This window comes from Lepidochelys kempii, chromosome 6 (genome assembly GCF_965140285.1).
Source record: "Lepidochelys kempii isolate rLepKem1 chromosome 6, rLepKem1.hap1, whole genome shotgun sequence".
NCBI classification, from domain to species: Eukaryota; Metazoa; Chordata; order Testudines; family Cheloniidae; genus Lepidochelys; species Lepidochelys kempii.
In genome coordinates this window covers 118,175,698-118,197,519 of record NC_136385.1, presented here as the reverse complement: position 1 = coordinate 118,197,519, position 21,822 = coordinate 118,175,698, and the positions used below count along the sequence as shown (strand labels likewise).

The 21,822-nt window shown below is 39.2% G+C and overlaps 1 protein-coding gene across 4 annotated transcripts in view; it reads left to right on the top strand.

Moving 5' to 3' along the window:
* Positions 1-21,822, top strand: part of BRF1 (BRF1 general transcription factor IIIB subunit) — a 237,049-nt gene that overhangs the window by 203,078 nt on the left and 12,149 nt on the right. For all 4 annotated transcript variants that reach the window (XR_012159588.2, XM_073349847.2, XM_073349848.1 and 1 more), the window contains one exon: positions 17,472-17,523. Coding sequence is in view for 3 of the 4 variants with exons in the window: in XM_073349847.2 (XP_073205948.1) it covers positions 17,472-17,523 (52 nt within the window). In the remaining variant the exon portion in view is untranslated. The remainder of the gene's footprint in view (positions 1-17,471; positions 17,524-21,822) is intronic.

Sequence of the window (21,822 nt, the reverse complement as noted above, 5' to 3'; positions counted from 1 at the left end):
GGATGTGTTTGTACTTTTGAGCACTGTCATCTCAATTATAATACCCTTTTCCATTTTTTGAGGTGTTCCACCAGATGTTAAAAGATCCACTGCTCTGTTTTTGTGTGTATATGTCCAATTATTGTTCATCCACTTTATCTAATGTTGAAAGGTCCAGTGACTATTTGATACATCCACTGTGAAGATGGACTCACTTGGGACAAAGTGTGATTATTCTACAGTCAAGTTTATCTTTATCCTAAAATGTCTTGCCCAGAGGTTTCTCTTTGTCCTACTTACATTTCCTTTTTGAAACAAAGGCTTTTTGGGCAGCTGCATTCCTATTCATACCATATTTGGATAACTGACCAGACTTCCACACATCATCTCAGTGCTGTCTTCTAGATCATTTGCCAGTTGACTGCTTGAACACCATCTGTTCCTGGCAAAAGTTACCTTCAGATACCTAACAAAGCAGGTCATGAGAAAAAGCAAAATCTTTCAGGATCTAATGTTGTTAACAGATATAGTTTTTTCACCTTCTTTAATGTTTTCCTGATGTTTTCCTGTTTCCTTGAGGAAACAGACTTTTCAGGCACTTTCTCTCACTCAAGTCCTTTTTATTTTTTCCCCCAGTGCTACAATCTTTTCCCAAACAAACAACAAGTAGTGGTATTGAGTTGCACAAAGGTGTTTGGAACAGTGTAATGATATGTGAGATCCAGTGTTCAAAAATTATTTGGAAAAAGGGGTGAACAGTGTTAATGAAATTAGCAGAAGACAATAAATTGAGTGTGGTTCTGAACATCATTAAGGAATAAGATGTAAAACAACTACACCTAGAGGGCTTTAGAAACAAGGGCAGGAAATAAAGTGAGATTCATTGTGGAAAAATTTGATCTAATGCACCCAAAAAAAAATCAAAATCTGAAATGCACATAATAAATGGGAGTGAAACCTGTAGAAACCATAATACTGGAAGATATGGGGGCAGGGGGGAGATAGTGGTCAGCAAATTATATATGAGTCTGTAATTAAGGCTAAGTTTGAGCCATATGTGCAAGAAACATCACATCATGGATTAGGGAGGAGAAGAGTTCTTCCCTGTAGAACTTTGAGTCTAGAATGTTGTGTTCAGTTGTTTGATTGTCTGCACCAGAAAGATATAGAGAAATGAGAGGGAACTCAGAGGAGAAAAATAATGGTGTCTGGAGACGGTGACTTATAAGCACACATAGCTGTCAGGTCTGACTTTGCCAGAGTATGTATAGTTTGGTTCAGGAGTGACTAAGGGATGACATAAACATCTACAAATACTTGAAACAAACAAACAAACAGCAAAGGTGGAGAACAATGATATAGGGTAGTATGGGAGGGTAGAACTAATAGTAAAAGGATGAACCTTAGAAAAGGAAAATTTCACTGGAATAGCAGAAAAGCATGTCTTGACAGTGCAGTCTATAATTAGACTGTGGTTTAGTCTCCAAAGGGAGGTTGAAGCCCCATCGTTTTTGTGACAAAGAACAAGAAACTTGACCGTGTGCACTGGCTAGATGATATGAGTAATGGTCTCCTCTAATTTCTCTGACTAGTATGATGCCCTTCACTATTGAGAGTGAGGAGAAAGCAGAAGCCAAAGAACCCAGGTAGAAACTAGCAGGAAGGAAGAACCGCTGTTCCTTGTCCCCTTGCCTGTGCTGGAGCATGGGGCCTTTGGAGTTAGGACTCTTTTTGGGTAGGGAGGAGTTGTGTGTGTAGTAGGGCTAAGAGAGCAGCCACACACTGCTCTCTGCTTCCTTCTGACTGGGTGGATAACTTTGTGGAAGTTATCTGCTCTAATCTAGTGGTCTCCAAACTGGGGTGCGCGAGATGATCCCAGGGGGTGCGCGGCCACTTCCAGGTTTTGAGGCCCCTACCCATAATAAAAATAAAAAATGATGACACACAAAAACAAAATAAGGCAACAAAAAAGAGTGAGACATAATTTGAATATTTTTTTATTTAACAAATGCTTTTCTAGACTTTTTCTGTGCAAAAACATTGTCTGTTACCAAATCACATTTCTTATTTGCCAAAAAATTTACAAGTGTCTAAATTTGAGCTTGAGGCCCAGGCCAAATGGCCCTCCTGGCCCCACTCTGATTGGCCCTGCTGGCAGAGGAACCAGTGGCCGCACAGCTCCACAGTGTTATTCCAGAATAAAGAGGCTCCCATTTTTGTAACAGTTTGCCTTTCTGTAGTGTGACATGCATTTCTGGTAGGTTTTTTTATTGTAATTTAAAATTTGATTATATGCTACAGAATCTGGTTATATAATGTCTTAATGTTACTTCCTCTCAAACTGAGTAACTATCTTATTCTGGACTTTGGCTGTAGAGTTTATTCCTGTCCAGGACTGGTTATTAGCTGATCAACAAGAAGCATCCTCTGATTACTGTAATATTGAATATAGGAATGTGTAATTGACAGTGGGAGAAGGTAGGCTTTGCCTGGGTGACTATACCAGAACAAAGCCTGAGTATTTAAGCTGTATGTTGGTAGAGGAGTTCTGAAGGTAAAATCCACCTCCCCAGCCTGGAGTCAGGATCCAAGGCCTGGATTAGTGTTCGCAGCCCTCTGGCACCAGTTTTATGGGGTATTGGTACCGCTGGATTCATGTATGTACCAGTCCATAGCCCCTTCTATAGTCTGTCCCCAGTGTGATCTTCCATGCAGCTTATGTGGGGCCAACACAGGGAACGTTTTTGTAATGTGTTGGGAATGCAAAGGCACCCTGTGCAGCTGCTTGTCCCTACATAGCCCTGTGCAAAGTTTACGTGGAGCTGAGGGGCTTTGTACTGGCTCTGTGCACCATGAGTGAATTTCACTCTTAGTGAGTAAATAGAGGTCCTTGGAGAAAGTGATGGCTGACTGCATGGGCCTTTATATTTTACTGCTGCTGATAGAGATCATCTTGGGCCAAATACAGATCTGGTGTAAAAGGATTTGTGATATTTTTTGAGGGGAGAGGGTTGAACAAGGGCCAAATTTTTTCCTCAGAATTCAATTTCAGTTAATTATATTAGTAATTTGAAAAGAACTGAAAACATGGTTTAGAAGTTTGTAGATAGGATGCTGATTTTCCATGAGCATTTGACTCTCATACACTACTTCAGGTATTAAGACTGCAGTCATCTCTCTTCTCTCAACAACAAAGAAAAACTACTGTGAATTTCAACAGCTGTCCCTAGTGTGAAAGAGAATTGTCTTGACCTTTTTCTGACATTGCTTCTGTTGACCCATTTGAAATTGTTTGTCTTACAGAAACAAATCTAAGACTAATTATTTCCTAACTCTAATTACTATTCTCATGGACATTTTTTCATTTTAAACAGAAATAGTTACCTTAGTGTGTTTTTTTTCATGATTTCTTACTTTAGCAAGCACGAGAGGAAAGTAAAACTTGTTTTGCTGGTGGTTCGATGTAGTTTGCTTACTCATGTGAAAACAACTTATATGGAAACAACTTGTTTGTACAATACTTTTGAAAGATATGCAGCTTCTTGCTCAGCAAAACTTCACTTCATTATAGAGTCTAAATGTGAAAATGCCATTTTTTAAAATGTTCATATAGGTGCTTTATAAAGCAGCCCATTTTTGATCCTTTAATATATACAAAAATATCCCTAAGCATAATAGACAAACTGCATCAGCTCAGCAGCAATAAATTGCTTGCTAGTAATTCATGTCTGCCAAACGAGCCCCTGCAAACCTTGAGAGTTTACTGCCACTGGGTCTTTTTAGGAGGAGCATGAAAGTGCGGGTTAAAATCACAATGAGGAAAGAACCTCAAAGTATACAAACTCCCTCCTCTTACAAAGTCACATCACCCAAACCAGCAAGAATTTCAGACTGCTGCCAGCACCACGAAAGCTGCTCAAGTTGCAGGTGTCTTTGGATCCCTGTGCAATGATATTCTAAACATGATTTTGGATGTGTGTGTGTGTAAAGTGCACCTAAGGCATAATTTATGACTTTGTCAAAGATGGGATGGAAAAGCCTCCAAAACAGCACTTCTAATTGTGTGGCCTTTTTCCTTCAAAATGTTTTTGTTTTATTTTGTCTGGCACCAGTGAAGATTCCCAGAACCCTAATGCAAATAAAACAGCACTGCTTTTTAAAAATGTCTCTGTTGACTTTGTCCCTCAGGCTGATGAGCCTAACAGAACTGAAGAGCTTAAAAATAAAATTGCATATTAGATTTTTTTCTTAATTTGTTCTGCTTTATCAATCCAATTGAAGTATGATTCTTGTTTAAAAAATTCATTTATCTGTCTATCTGTCTATCTATCCATCCCCTTAAGACTTTAAAATGTTGTTTTTTATTTTTATACTGTTACTGAAAATTATTTGTGACATTTTCTGTTTAGGCTGTTAAAGGTTTTGGCAGCTAGAACATGGATTTTGTCTTTTGATGGTGAATTCAATTCATCGTTTATTTCAGAGTCCTTAGGTGTTTAAATGTGCAGTGATAGACAACTAAAACTCATGCTGTGCTAGAGTTGGCTAGGTATCTACAGTAGTTCTAGCATTTGCAAAGAATTAGAACTTGTTTAATCTGTTTCTAATAAACGTAAGCCTTTTTTTGCTATTTATATTAGTAGCTAGAGCCAACTTAGTGTTTGTCTGACAGATACCGTACACCTAGCTTCTCAGTTCTTACTTATGATGCTGTCATCCTGAGAAAATAGCTTGTGAATCATGGTTTATAAATTTCAGTACTAAAATATGCTTAAGAAGAAGAAAGAAAAATGGATCCACAAAGGTGCTGATGATGTAAAAGCAACCAAGTACATAGCTTGTTCATTGACCAAGGTGGTTAGTAGGTAAACTTCGAGGTGATCAACTTTATTTGCACTTTGTTACTAATGAAAATTTTTCCAGTGAAGGGAGGCTGATTAAAATATCATTAATATAAGGCTAGGTAATTTCTTTTGTTCAGGGAAGCACAGAGACAGGAGAGGAAGAGGATGGATACTTCAGTGGTTAGGGTGCTAGCCTGAGGCTTCCTCTCTGACCTTTGGCAAGTCATTTAGTCTCTCTGCCTCAGTTCCCCATCTGCAAAATGGAGATAAAAAGCACCTCCCTACCTCCCAAAGGTGTTGAGGATAAATACACTAAAGATTGTCAGGTGCTCAGATACTGTGGTAATGGGGGCCACAGAAGTACCACAGGTAGGTAGGAGGGGAACAGTGGGATGTAATTGTTGATGAACTCTGTTTGTAGTATGCATGTCAACCCTGGCTGAAGCCATGGAGAAGGAATATTGGGGCATGGTCACGGTACATGGTCAGTGTGATTTACTCTGCATTCTTTCTGACCCGGCCACCCTTTGTTGTCACATAACACACAAGGGTTCTCTGTATAGGGCTGCAGTTGGCAAAAATACCATCCCACATTCATGCTGCTTTTGCAATGTTAATTTTGGATTTATATCCTGGGAATTGAGTGGGGAGTTGGAATTTGGCCTACCACATGCTGTTCAGCATGGGTGTTAGAATTCACATGGAATATATATATTTGATATGAATTTGATAAATCAGTTTAGGGAATATATTGGATAGATCAATCTTTACCTTTTAAAGGCTTTTTAATGCCTTTCTGTTGGTGGGTATAGCTTGCTTTGTGCAGTATCTGGATGACTTACATTTCAAGTAAGTGGTTTTTAATTTTGTTCACTGGGAGACCTTATGAACCTTTCTTGTTTAATTATAAATAGATACCTATAGCCTCCTATTAACGTTTTCAAATAAGATGTTCAAAAACTCAAACTTAGATGTAACAGTGAAAGTTTATTTGTGACTTTGACACTTTTCTTTTCCATTAATACTGGGGCAAACTTTATAGTTCTAGGCTAGTAAATTCTTGATCTAATGTGCTGTAGTTTACTTCAAAGCAAAGGGTCATGAACTGCTACTGAACTAATTCCTAAATGTAAGTCTGCCATGTATATGGTTGAATTTGATTCAGTGGCATTAAAATGGTTTATTCGGAGAGACCTAAGCTTCCATGAAAATATGCACAGTATACCCGAAGAGTTCATTATATATATATATATATAAAAATATATATTTTAAAACAAATACTTCCTCCATCTCTTCATCTACTTTAATACTGCAGTAAACAACCAAGAAAAGGAAAGTACAGATTTGTGTAGTCATCCTAAACGCTTTAAATGTAGCGTTGCCAAGTATTAATGTTCCCACGGTACTCTACAGATGCAAAAATTAAGGCAGCTGGAATGATTCTGCAATGCTGATAAAGGAAAATACAGAGTGTGGCAATTAAAACAACTGGAAAAGGAGACTTTTTTTTACAAGTTAGTCCAAAACTGACAGTTGTCTCATTGGTCTAAACTCTTCTAAAACATTTGTTGCATTCTTTACCCATATACAGAATACAGCAGATCTAAACTTAAAAGATTCAGGACATATGTTTAAAAAAAGCGATTCCATCCTTTTAATTTAGCATTTGTTGTTGGCTGACTCTTCAGAACTTGTTTTTCAAATCTACAGAACAAAATGAGCACAGTGACAACAAGAAATAAACAAAAATAGCAACTTACACTGATTTAAAACTTAATTTGATAATGGTTAAAGGTTTTCCTTATTTTCCTGATATGACACAATTCCAACAAATTGTTTTTTGCATGCTGTAATGTATGCATTTATTGATGCTTTTGGTTTAGTTGACATTTGTTCTAATGGAAAAACAAATTGGCAAAATTATTACTAGTGGACTTTGAAGTAGTGACTTCAGGCTGGGCTTAATCTTCTTTTTGCTTTGGAGAGGGATGTGTACAGCACAAAAGGTTAAAAAGACTCTGCACATATGTAGCCTCCCAATTAAACACTCTGCTTCTTTCTTTAAGTAGCTGAGGTCTTTTAGGTATATCAGTTTTTCTCTTTTCACTGTGAATTTTTAGTTTAGAGTTCCTGAGGTATAAGTTCAAAATAAAAAAAAATGCAGTAGGATTAACCTAAAAGTATAATTTTATTGATCTTCAAACATAGCTCAGAATGTAGAAGGATTTAAACTATATTGGGGAATTTACAGTCTGCACTGTTTTGTACAGTACCTGTTTCAAGTAACTAAAATAGCTGAGGTGAAAAATTCTTTGAGGTAAAAAAGAAGGGATTTACTTGAGATGATTAGCATTTGTTCCATGTTTTACACATTCATATTATAGTTGCATTAATATCTGTTGTGTATCATAAATATGATGAAAAACTTCTTGACACTACAGAGTAATCTGCTGACAAAAATGATTTTCATGGGGAAAAAAACTTTTTATATAAATGAAGCAGCATAGAGGCACCTATTTGTAATATACTTCACAAATTTCACCATGCCTAGTCAGTCAACTAAACCTTTTTTTCCCCACTTTCCTTGCTCCATATCCCAATAATCAGTATAATAAAGATGGCAAGATTTATGTTTTTTTTTAAATAGAGTTGTTTTTTACGTTCACAATTCAGATCCTTTGTAGGCTGGAAGATGTCTGTGATAACTGGAGAATTAGTTCAGTGACATTACAAGAGCTGAAGAAAGGTTAAGCAATTAGGAGGGAAAAGGATTTTTAGTCACGCTTTTGTTTGTTTGATGTTCATGCTTATGTAACTTCAGTGACTAATATTTTATACAAAGGAAGCCTTTCTTAAAGGTTCAACACCTAGGTGCACTGGTTTAACTTAAGATGGGATTTTAAACTGATTTTATTTGCCCAATGCAATAGGCTGTGTTGGGCATGCTTGTTCTGGTTTAAGCCAGGTTTATATTGGTTTAGTTTACACAACAAAGTTAGGTTGACGTAAGCCATCTTGCGTTAGTCTACCTGTGCACGTGTCTACACGTAAATTTGTCTTCCACTGATGTAGGCACCCCATTAGGGGTGATGCAGTAACAGAACCTCTCTGAGTGGCGTTGAGCCAGGGTCAATGTACTGAAGTTGATGCAGCATGAGTGTTGACACTAACAGTCCTCCAGCAGCTTTCACAATGGCCAACACTGTCCTCTCTGGTCACAGTTTTGAACTCCACTGCCCAGGTGTCATGGAGACCCAACAGTCCCTCTCTCACCATCACCACCACCACCTTTTAAATGTTAAAACCCAGCACATTTTTGAAATGCTTTTTCCTGATTGTCCAGCGTGGCAAGCACACCTAGCAGATCTCGATTGTTGTGTGCAGCTGCCCAGCCGACCTGCAGTAGACAGGAGATTCTGGATCTCCTGGGAAAGTGGGGAGAAGAGGCTGTGTAGGCACAGCTATGGACCAGCCGTAAGAATGTGGCCATCTACAAGCAGATTGCATGGTGGATGCTTTTACTTTTACATCATATCGAATTTTCTGTAGTGGTTTTGTTACTCAATAACATTCTATTTTTTAGAAAATAATTTATCTTTATTCTCATTCTCAATATATGCTGCAGAATGCCGGGCTGTACTAAAAGCACCCACTGACCTGTTACTGTTCAGAGTGACACAACGCCTAGGATCAGTGACACAAACAGTGCAATAATCATAGATGTACAGCAAGCACCACAAAATTAATTGGTGCATTGACAGTGTGACATTCATACATACACGCAAAGCACCACACAATTCCTAACAGGGCCCAAAACAGCAGGGCGAGTTAGCACACAGTCTAGCTCCACACATTACTGTGGCTTACTGTTAGTGCTTGCTCTGTGGCACCCTTTGCAAGGCTTTGCTGCTGTAGCCTCCAGCATGTAAGTCACTCCCAGCTATGTCTGTGTGTGGGCTGCAGCCGGCCAGCCAGCCGCACCTTGGCTCTAACCAGCATTGGTTATGCTGCAGGGTGACCTCAACACACCCAGTCCCAGATCATCACCCATAAATGTGTATCCTGTGCTGCCCAGACCTCTCCTGCACAGTACAAGTGTATATAAAGTGTATTATTTCTTTCATAGAAATAATATGCACATAACTTGTCACCATAAATGGAGTTTCCAGACACTTCAGTTCAAGCACACTGGGTTAGATAAAACAAATTTATTAATTACAAAGAGAGAGATTTTAAGTGAGTACAAGTATTGAGGCATAAAAGTCAGAAATGATTACAAGAAAAATAAAGATAAAAGTTAGGCAACTGGTGCCTAATTTAACAAATTATGTTAAATTCAAAACAGAGGACGAATCCAACGAATGCTTCCTTTGTCGCTTCAGATGCCTTGAATGCAATTGGGGGCAAGGTGCCTTGCAGGATTTTCCCTTTTTTTTATAGTTTGTCCCCTTCTTGAAAACATTTCCAACTGGATACGAGGAGAGAAAAAGTCTATGGGGAAGGATGTTTACTGCTGCTTTTTCCTCACCTGTTTGAGCTTTCTTTGTTTACCTTCCTGCTTTATGACTGTGTTCACTGCTTACATGCAAATTAAGCAGAGCACACATTCCTTTGTTTGAGACAGACCTGTTTTGCAACCTCAGTTTGGAATATATGTTAGTAATACCGTACAGTGGAGTCTTATAACTTCGCATAAAATATTGCCACGCACATTTTATCAGGAAAGTAATGACCAGCAAATTATGAGTTTTCAAATGATAGTTCACAAGTAAGGCTATGATTTAGTCACAGGTATTTTTAGTATAAGTCATGGACAGGTCACGGGCTAGAAACAAAAATTCATGGCCTGTGTCCTGTCCATGACTTATACTAAAAATACCTATGATTAAATCTTGGGTGGGGGCGAGTGGGCTGCTGCTGAGGGGCATCCGGGGCTGGGGAGGGCGCCTGGGGCCAATGGCACCTGCTGCTGGGGGCCATGGACTGCGCGGCTGCTCCAGCCTGCCAGGGACCGCTGCCTGGAGCAGCGGCTGGTGTGGCTGTTCCCGGGGCCACCTGAGCAGCTGGCCCTGGGTTCAGCCACACTAGCCCCTGCAGAAGTCACGGAGCCCTACTCACAAGGCATACTTTGTACATAGATTATTACCATAGTGTGTAGGGTGTGAATACCAGGTACATTCTGTCACAGACTTCCAATGTGAAAGTTAAAGCTGGCTTGACTCAACTTTAACTCTCATAGCTGTATTTTAAAAAATTAATTAGTTTAAGAGACTGCACTACTGGCCCACTTCTTCCTTTTAATGCAATTCCTGTTAGGGAGGTCATGACTCGAAACTTACCTCAGATACATGCTGTTTCATGGGTGGCAAACTACCAATTTCATCTCAGTTAAATCAGTCATGTAACACTGATCTCTTAAATTGCACAAAGTCCTGAGATACACAAGTCATGAGAGTACAAAGTATGGTATTTGCCTTTGTATGTGTACCACCATATCGCCATTAGGCTGTTTGAGTAGTCATGTTCAGTGCGTACCTCAAAATATGTGTAATGTAAAGATATACTTGCTATTTAAATAAGAGATTTCCCTTAATTGGCTGTTATAAATTAGAGGCAAGAAGAAATGATTTATTGCTTATAATTGGAAATGAGTTATGAAGACGAATGTTGGTAATCATGAAATAAAATTTGGAATACATTGATTTCCAGATGGTTGGCAATGAAATTGCTCTTTAATGTAATATATACCAGACACATGGGGAGAGGGGGATGTTTCTACTGTATACCCTTGTGCTTTGATGAGTTACTTGTATGAAATTACAGTTACCTGAATCTTAAATTAATGTGTTCCCCTGCATATACCTGCAAGCGGCACCTCGTTTAAACAGTGTTGTATTATCTGAGGTAGTGGAGGAGGAAGAAGTAGTTTAATGTTATGTCTAGTATGATATTTGTCCTTGTAATGTCACATACTTTAAACAGGAAAGATCTGACAATAAATCTTGCATCACCTTTGGGTATAACAGTTTCTGTGGATTGTTCTCCGAGACTGCACATTACTAGATGTTTTTCCTTTTCATCTTTGGCCTCATTATCTGTTTTTATGAGGTTGAGATTGATCAAAAACACCTGTCCAAAAACAAATACTTGTAGACCTCATCAGCTACATCTGGGATAATACATTTGTACCAGAATTAAAGGCAAAAACCCTACTGTTAAGAACTTTGCCATTGGAAATACACATCTTCACAATGTAATTTAGCTCTATTCAGATTATAGAAGTGTTTGTGTGATTTGTTAATTTAGAAAGATTTGTCTATCCGTATCTGTAAGCACAGGATGTAAAAATGATTGGTGTTTAGATTGCCTTATATAATTTCCATAAATTTTTTCTTCTCAAGGTACGTGCCTTATATACCACAACCATTTTGGGCCCCAGTACAGCAAGGCAGTTAAGCACTTAAAGTGGGACTACTTGCATACTTAAAGTGAGGCACAGGTTTGTGTGTCTTACTGATTTGGAGCCATAGTGTGGTTTTTTACATACTTTTCAGAGTAAAGTTGTAACCCAGCTATACAGCTTCCTCTGTTTCAAGAAGCTTTTCCTATAAGATGCAAATCTGCCTTTCTGCCACCATTTCATTTGAGCAGGCAGAAAAGGCTCCAGCTGGTGTGGTGAAAGGGATGGCATCTTTTGGATAGTGGCTTTGATCAAGTCTAGATTTTTTTTTTTAAATTGCAAATACTTTTCGCTATTGACAGCTCTCAAGAGGTGAGTTCATCAGCATCCATATTGACAAATCCAGTAAAGTCTTCCACTAGGGTTGCCACCCGTCTGGGTTTTACCTTCTGTGTCCGGGTGCCATTTAGGGTTGCCAGGCACCTGGTTTTTGGGGACCTGGCAACTCTAAATGGCACCTGAACCAAAAGCCAAGCAAGCAGCAGGCAGGCTCCTTGAGATGATCCGGGGGGGCGGGGCAGAGTAGTGAGCGATGTGGGTTGGGGCCTTGGAGGAAGAGGCAGAGCAGGGGGCAGATCAGAGGCAGGGCCTTGGGGGAAGAGGCAGAGCAGGGACTGGGGCCTTGGGGTTGTGGTTACCAGCAATTAGAAAAGTGGCAACCCTTTCTTCCACTTTCATAATGTCAGAAAGTAGGTGCATTGGCCAAGGCAGTAAAGTTACCAGAGCCAGCCTTTCTTGACCTAGAGCAATTGCAATTTCCCATGGTCTGCAGTAATTTCTTAGAGTGAGAGACATATAGAGGCTCTCCTTGATCTGCTCTCTGGTTTATTTTTGCTTGAGGCTCAGTGCCGTGGCTTTATATTTGAACTCCCTCCATTTTTGTAGTTGAAAATATCTTGTTGTGGTCAGTGACAAAAACACCGTGTTGATGTTTTACAGCATTTTTTTGAGGTCTTGGAGATCAGTGAGTGCTGCAGGTACACAGCAAAATATTCAGTCTTGTCTTTCATCCCTATCCACTCCTCCCTTCTCACTCACAAGAACAGGTATGGAAAATGTGTCCAGGCACCTGTATATTAGCAGAGTGCTTGTCTGTTCTGAAGAAGATGCAATAGTCTTTAGGAAAACAGCGCAGATGCTGACTTTATTCTTCACCAGTAGATGTTTCTCTTGAGGTATGTCTTCACTCTAGCGCTAGCCCAGGTGATCAGCATCTGGCTCTGAGCCACTCTGCTTTGCCTTGTCCAGGTGAGAGCATCCCCACTGCAAAGCCTACCCCCTTTACTGTTTCCTTACTGGGTATGTCTTCATTGCACATTTTCACCTGGGCTCTTTACCCAGGTTTTAGCCTTTGCCCTGACCCCTTGTCCACACAGAAAAACCTCTAACCTGTGTTTGGAGGTGCTTTAAACCTGGGCTAGTTTACACAGTTGAGAGTATGGGTTAGAGCCAGGTGCCAGTGTCACTCAGACTGCAACCCATCTACTTAGCAGTAGTTGCATTGACTCCAAGCTGCCAGAGAAATGTTTTGTTCTGTCCTGAGAATATGGATCTTCAATCCCTCACCTTCTGCAAAAATACCATGGGTCTGAGGCTTAGGATAGCCAACTATGCAGGCTGGAACCAATGGCAGGCTTAAAGTTTGCTGCTAGCAGTAGCTTGACGCTATTGAAAAGAGGAGATTCCCAACTTTCTAGTAGGGGGGACACCATTAAATCCTTGACCTGGAAACTATTTAATGTCACTGTTAGAGATGTTTACAATTGTTGGTTTTCCCCTTCTGCAGAAGTCTGTTCAGTTGGTCCTGGTACAAAGACAGCCTGGCTTTATAACTGAGAGCGATGCCAAAACAACACCAATAAAATTCTCTAGAGCACTTCACAGTAGATTTTCTGCCACACATGTGGTGTTTACAGAATGTATGATGGAATGGCATGGTTATATAGGTTTCATTGGCACTTGTCTCGGATGACCTGCATAATTTTACTCAAGGTTTCTCCACTCATGATTAACACAGCCATCACAGACTCGTGATGATAAACCCATTATATCACATCACGCCATCATGTATTCATTGTCTGTCTGTCCTTCTGTCTATAACATTAGTATGGGTGGTAAGCAGCAGTAAGAGGTTTCCTATGTGGATGGGTTAAATTAAATTTCAGCAGTAAGAGAGCTTTTGGTGACTTTCTAAAACTATTATTTCCAGAATTAAATTGAGGAGATTGTTATGGTATAATAATCCCCTGGGTGGATGAATTACCTAATATAAATTACACATCTGTATTGCCCCATAACTTCCTTTCTGTTTTATGTACTGTGTTATATAATCTTTGTTTATTAAGTAATAAGCAAAATAAAAAGTTTGTTTTAAAAACTTTTTAAAAAAGTCAGCTTGTTTTTCAAAGCATTTGTTCACTTTGAAAGTTCAATTTATGTGATCTTCAGCCCTGTCAGATTCTATTATACTGAATCTTCTTTTAAATTGTTACGCTGGAGGACAAACCTAGATGCTGTCTTGTACGTCTTAACTGAAGCTGGAGCTAAGCAGATTCTACAGTGAGCAGACACTAACAACAAATACTGTGCCATTACTTTCTGACCAAAAAAATGTCAAGAGTATCAATTTCACATGTTATATATGTTGGTTGACTGGAACATATGAATAATTTTTCAAAATTAGCTTGAAACCTGTATGTTGCACTTGGCGTTTGTACATCTTTTTCCTTTTGTAGGTTTGCTTTACCATTCACAACATTGCTTGTTTTGTGGTTTATTTTTAATATATTTAATTCTGTCAGTTTCATAGTTCATAATGCAAATGTATAAAACCAGAAGATACAGTAAATGATGAATGATTACAGAAGCATTTAGAAAGATCATGAGAGCCATTTCATTTTTGTCAAAGTATTATATTTTAAACAGAATCATGCTGTATATCACAATGCGTCTTAACCCAGGAAATGATACAAAACATATGAGACAAAACAGCTCCTAATTCAGAGTATTTCTTCTGCTCAGCAAAAGCGCAGTGTTCAGCAAGTCTGATGAGCTGGGATAGATGGGGAGGTAGTCGTGTTGATGGGGGTACATGCATGTTGAAAGTGGCATAAAGGACTTTGGCTGTCCTCTTTTTGTGAAGCTGCTCATTTGAGCATTAATGCCCTATCCCACTCAAGCCTCAGAAACAGCTCTGTTCTTCAGTGATGGCACACTACAATATTCTAGCCTTCCCTGGTTAAATCAGACTGCAGAAGGAGCCAGTATCTGTAGCCATGGCAGCCAGTAATTTATTGTTCCATATGGTTGGTGTGGCAGCAGCTGCTCTGTTTTAAGGAGGTCAGGGCATCAGGGCATTTAAAAAAAAAAAACACTGTAAAATCTTTTTTCAGTGCTCTGTACAGTAATAGTTAGGGGTCTCTGTGGAGATAATGACATCACCAGCCAAGAGACAAAATTACTTTTTTTTTAATTGAAGAAGTTATCCTCTTAGGAAAATAAGTTGACACAATGTATCTCTGTGTGTGATGGTTTTAGTTCTCCACTTTTCACTGCTGGTGTTTGTTGATCATACATACTAATTAATGAGCCTGGTCCTCTTGCTTAAATTGGGATTAACTCTGCTGAAGTCAGGGGAGTCCCACTACTGTAAGATCAGTGGAAGGAAGAGGAGAATCAGGCCCAGTGTCTTTCCAGTACTTCATATATATGTTTTTTCTGTATTATTTTTGGCTTGCTCTGAGAACTGCAGTACTTCTACTACTGAGAAATAAACATGCTTTCTGAACACTAACATAGTAGAGGAATACAGCCTGTGGAGTACGTAGTCTCTCGTTGTTGTAAAGTGCAATAGAATGGCTCCTTATGTTTAGGGTTGTAGTTTACAAATAGGGATTTCACAAGTCAGAATCCTTTTTTCTTCATTATGGGAACATTTGTAATTAAAATGACACTTGAATATTTACTGTGTACTTAGCGTAGCAGTGATTGTATTGTTCAGTGTAAGCGCATGCATTATTGCCTCTGAAACAAAGGCCAGAACATTCTGAGTGCCTTCTGGGCTTATTTTATAGCTTGTTCTAACTGGGGAGGGGCAAGGCTTCAGGGTATTCTTGGGGGGCATGTTGTCACTCAATAACGTGGCAACAAATCTAATTTTTGGATAGAGTGTTAATTGCAATAATCACACTGTTTTCAAATAGAGAGCTTTAATATCTACTGCTTTTCAAGTATGTGAATACAGGGTAACAGATATTTTACCAGCAACCTTCATTTATCTAGCCTATTGATATTGTTACTGCATTCTCATGCGTGTGTGCATCTAAATTGGTACTCTGTATTAGAAAACCATGATTAACAGTATAATACACATATTCAGATATTAGGAAAGTTGTATAACTCAGGTGGGGCAGCATAAAGAGGAAGTCGGACACAGAGTAAGATTCGTATCTGTGCCTTCAAATGTTTTCTCTGTGTGTCGAAGGATCCATTGGGACTTACAGGGAGTAAATACATTCTCTGGGTTAATGGTATCATCTTCTTCCATGATGATGTTGGTAATCATGAAGTGCAACAGACAATAGTTGTAAAAGAATACCGTTGTATTCCAAATCACTCTGTAGGTGCAAGCGCATAGACTCTGCCTTTGAAATGTTGCCCAAACATCAGCTTGGTTGGATGCACTGAAAACAAGTTCACTTTGGACTGCCCCAGATGTTCAAGTATCCTGAAAATGTGCTGAAGCGCTGCAAAGAAGACTCTTAGCTGAACGCCTGTCTCTTGAATTTTAATATTTTCTTCTCTATCAGATAATGAAGACTAAAACTCTCCACTCATTCTCTGGGGTTTTGCTTCCTACTGTAGAATAGTCAGATTTAGTGTCTTTTTTTAAATTGGAGAACAACTTCTTTGTTTGTATGCTAAAGAATGCCAGAATCAGTGGCTGAATAGAGGGAAAGAAGCATCTTACTCTAAATGAAAGCTTAGCTCTGGAGGTGTACATCTCTGTGAATGAAACTTAGACTTCATTCAGAGGTATGCCCGGGAACCTGTGTGAGCAGAATTTAGGTACCAGGCAAACCATTCTCTATAGCTGGGTATACCTGGGTGAAGAGAGGGGACACAAAGCAACCAGAACTCAGTTGAGAACAGTGTTCATAGCAATAAGGAAACAGGATTTGAAATGACTCGCAATGACAACACTTAGCACTTGAGTGGCAAAATAATACAGACTGATCTCCAAATGTGTGTCTGCGGTCCTTTCCCCAGCTATGCAATACTTTTTAAAATATGCTCAAGTTCAGCTTCCAGGATTTCTTTCTTTCAGCTCATGTAGGATCCTTTTGTTTTTTGCTGTTGTCTAGTTCAAGATTAGATATAAGATGTTAAAACCATACTGATGTAATCTCGATACATCAGTGTAAATCTGGAATCACCTCACTGAAATAAAGGGAAGTGATTCCAGATTTACACTGGTGTAATTAGGAACAGAATCTGGCTCACTGAATCTGTCCTTCTCACTATAACAGAAAAGAGGGAGGGGCCAGCAATGGGTAGAAATTTTTTGGCCTTCAGAACATGTGGCAAAAGTAATCTATTTTATAGGGCCTTTGGGGAGAGCTAAGAAGGGCTTTGGGTGGAGTATGGGATGGAGTTTTACTGTTGTGCTTATTAGCTTGCCTTTTTTCTAAGGGCTTGTCTACATGGGGAGTTCTTCTGATTAGCTGTTCCTAAATTAATAATTCCTGATTAATTGTATTCCAAATAAGATTAATCCACTTTGGAAATGGATTAAATGTATTCAAAATAAGACACTATTATTTTGGGATAAGAGCATTCACACATGGAGTTAATCAGGAATAGCTAAACCTCTTTAAAAACACACCCTACCTTATTCCGAATCAACTTTCATGTCTAGACCATCCTTTATTGTATTGAGTTGCTAGGTGATAGTTTTACTGAATGTAAATATTAATTAATGTTAAACTGTGTGTAAGGCTTGTGCATAGACTTTCTTTTATATTTTTAAATTGAAAGGATAAAATAAATACATAGTGTGATGACATTAGCAAACTTGTTCTCTTGGCCAGAGAACAAGTGACTGCAGTCTGTGTCAAACTGACCTTGTGTTTTTACATTTACAATATAACTTTTCTAATAATCACCAACGCCTTTTTTCTTCTTTCCAGATTAAGACCCTTGATTTCTACACAACTAGCTAAAAAGGCTGCAACTGAAGAGGTATGTGAAGTTTACCACCTCTCCCAGAACCCTTCTACACAACTGCAATCTGAAAATTGACTTAACTCATAATCCAATACTTAACATTGATTATGGCAACTATCACAAACCTTAGTGGACCGGATTCTGATATCTGTTATGGGAATGTAAATTCCGAGTCAAAGAGATCAGGATTGGTCCCTCTGATCAGGCCAGAAGCAATAAGTGGGATCATTGCAAAGATGATGCCCTCTGTTTTCCAGTTGGAATTATTTGCTTTTACAAAAATAGGGATTCCGAATGGAAGAGTAAGTGAAACTGTGAACACAAACCTCTCAATAAACCAGGTAACTATTCATATTTAATATATTCAACAGGAATTCCAGTTTGGGGAGAGGGGAAATAACATCCATATGCTTCTAAAAAACAAACAAATTGAGTAAGAGAGCAGTGGCAGGGAGTAAGCAGCATTGTCCCTACTCCCTCACTGTATTATCCAGCAGAGCTGAACTGGCACACAGGAGGAAGTAATCAACTCCTGTTGAGGACCAGTGGTAGATGACTTCCCCCATGGAGCAAGCAGGTAGCCAGGGAGAGAATTGTAATTCTGATGTCCTGTTTCCCTCCCTTGTCTGCTCCTGGGGCAGAGGAAGAAGTGACAGCTCACCCCCAGCAATGCCCCTCTGCCATGTACATTGGTCAAACTGGACAGTCTCTACGTAAAAGAATAAATGGACACAAATCAGATGTCAAGAATTATAACATTCATAAACCAGTCGGAGAACACTTCAGTCTCTCTGGTCACCCGATTACAGACATGAAAGTTGCTATATTACAACAAAAAAACTTCAAATCCAGACTCCAGCGAGAAACTGTTGAATTGGAATTCATTTGCAAATTGGATACAATTAACTTAGGCTTGAATAGAGACTGGGAGTGGCTAAGTCATTATGCAAGGTAACCTATTTCCCCTTGTTTTTCCCTACCCCCCCCCCCCCTCAGATGTTCTTGTTAAACCCTGGATTTGTGCTGGAAATGGCCCAACTTGATTATCATACACATTGTAAGGAGAGTGATCACTTTAGATAAGCTATTACCAGCAGGAGAGCGGGGTGGGAGGAGGTATTTTTTCATGCTTTGTGTGTATATAAAAAGATCCTCTACACTTTCCACAGTATGCATCCGATGAACTGAGCTGTAGCTCACGAAAGCTTATGCTCTAATAAATTGGTTAGTCTCTAAGGTGCCACAAGTACTCCTTTTCTTTTTGCGAATACAGATTAACACGGCTGTTACTCTGAAACCTAAATAATTAAACTTAATATTTATGTATTTTGGTTTGAGATTGTAATATTGCAGAGGACGAGTTGTTAATAATTATGTTTCAGAGTAACAGCCGTGTTAGTCTGTATTCGCAAAAAGAAAAGGAGTACTTGTGGCACCTTAGAGACTAACCAATGTATTTGAGCATGAGCTTTCGTGAGAAGTGAGCTGTAGCTCACAAAAGCTCATGCTCAAATACATTGGTTAGTCTCTAAGGTGCCACAAGTACTCCTTTTCTTTTTAATAATTATGTGACCATATTCACGATACTCATTTTGGTAATTCTCTCTCTCTCACACATGCACGCGTTCTCTCTCTCTACCAAAATGTGAGTCGTGATTGCTGTCACTAACTCCTCCAAACTGTACCATAAGATCTCTATAGATAGTAATTCCATGCTCCAATAATAAGAATATAGCAGTAGGGATATATTACTGACCACCTGACCAGGATGGTGATAGTGACTGTGAAATGCTCAGGGAGATTAGAGAGGCTATTAAGATAAAAAACTCAATAATAATGAGAGTTTTCAACTATCCCCATATTGACTGTGTACATGTCACCTCAGGACGGGATGCAGAGATAAAGTTTCTTGACACCTTAAATGACTGCTAGTCCTGGAACCCACAAGAGGAGAGGCAATTCCTGATTTAGTCCTAAGTAGAGCACAGGATCTGGTCCAAAAGGTGAATATAGCTGGACTCCTTGGTAATACTGACCATAATTTAATTAAATTTAACATCCCTGTGAGGGGGAAAACACCACAGCAGCCCAACACAGTAGCATTTAATTTCAGAAAGGAGAACTACACAAAAATGAGGAGGTTAGTAAAACAGAAATTAAAGGGTATAGCGCCAAAAATGAAATCCCTTAAAGCTGCATGGAAACTTTTTAAAGACACCATAATAGAGGCTCAACTTAATTGTAACCCGAAATTAAAAAAAGTGTGAGAGAACCAAAAAAGTGCCACTCTGGCTAAACAACAAAGTAAAAGAAGCAGTGAGAGGCAAAAAGGCATCCTTTAAAAAGTGGAAGATAAATCCCAATGAGGAAAATAGAAAGGAGCATAAACTCTGCCAAATGAAGTGTAAAAATATAATTAGGAAGGCCAAAAAAGAATTTGAAGAACAGCTAGCCAAAGACTCAAAAAGTAATAGCAAAAAATTGTGTAAGTACATCAGAAGCAGGAAGCCTGCTAACCACTTAGTGGGGCCACGAGATAATCGAGATGCTAAACAAACACTCAAGGACGATAAGGCTATTGTGGAGAAACTAAATAAATTCTTTGCATCGGTCTACACAGCTGAGGATGTGAGGGAGATTCCCAAACCTGAGCCATTCTTTTTAGGTGACAAATATGAGGAAGTGTCCCAGATTGAGGTGTCATTAGAGGAGATTTTGGAACAAATTGGTAAACTGAACAGTAATAAGTGACCAGGACCAGATGGCATTCACCCAAGAGTTCTGAAGGAACTCAAATAGAAAATTGCAGAACAACTAACTGTAATCTGTAACCTATCATTTAAATCAACGTCTGTACCAAATGACTGGAGGATAGCTAATGTGACCCCAATTTTTAAAAAGGGCTCCAGAGGTGATCCCGGCATTTACAGGCTGGTAAGCCTGACTTCAGTACTGGGCAAACTGGTTGAAACTATAGTAAAGAACAAAATTGTCAGACACATAGATGAACATAATTTGTTGGGGAAGAGTCAACATGGTTTTTTTAAAGGGAAATCATGCCTCACCAATCAGCTAGAATTCTTTGAGGGGGTGAACAAAGGGACAAGGGGGGGGTACGGTGGATATAGTGTATTTTTAGAAAGCCTTTGACAAGGTCCCTCACCAAAGGCTCTTAAGCAAAGTAAGCTTTTATGGGATAAGAGGGAAGGTCCTTTCATGGATTGGTAACTGGTTAAAAGATAGGAAACAAAGGGTAGGAATAAATGGTCAGTTTTCAGAATGGAGAGAGGTAAGTAGTGGTGTCCCCCAGGGGTCTGTACTAGGACCAGTCCTATTCAACATATTCATAAATCATCTGGAAAAAGGGGTAAACAGTGAGATGATAAAATTTGCAGATGATACAAAACTACTCAATATAGTTAAGTCCCTGGCAGACTGCAAAGAGCTAGAAAAAGGATCTCTCAAAACTGGGTGACTGGGCAACAAAATGGCAGATGAAATTCAATGTTGATAAATGCAAAGTAATGCACATTTGGAAAACATAATCCCAAGTATACATATAAAATGATGGGGTCTCAAGAAAGAGATCTTGGAGTCATTGTGGACAGTTCTCTGAAAACATCCACTCAATGTGCAGCGGCTGTCAAAAACGCGAACAGAATGTTGGGAGTCATTAAGAAAGTGATAGATAATAAGACAGAAAATATCATATTGCCTCTATATAAATCCATGGTACACCCACATCTTGAATACTGTGTGCAGATGTGGTCACCCCATCTCAAAGAGATATATTGGAATTGGAAACGGTTCAGAAAAGGGCAACAAAAATTATTAGGGGTATGGAACAGCTTCCTTATGAGGAGAGATTAACAAGATTGGGACTTTTCAGCTTGGAAAAGAGACGACTAAGAAGGGACATGATAGAGGTATATAAAATCATGACTGGAAGAAAGTAAATAAGGAAGTGTTATTTACTTCCTTCTCAGAACACAAGAACTAGGGGTTACCAAATGAAATTAATAGGCAGCAGGTTTAAAACAAAAAAAAGGAAGTATTTCTTCACACAATGTACAGTCAACCTGTGGAACTCTTTGCCAGAGGATGTTGTGAAGGCCAAGACTATAACAGGGTTCAAAAAAGAACTAGATACATTCATGGAGGATAGGTCCATCAATAGCAGTTGGCCAGGATGGGCAGGGATGGTGTCCCTAGCCTCTGTTTGCTAGAAGCTAGGAATGAGTGACAGGGAATGGATCACCTGATGATTACCTGTTCATTCCCTCTGGGGCACCTGGCATTGGCCATTGTCGGAAG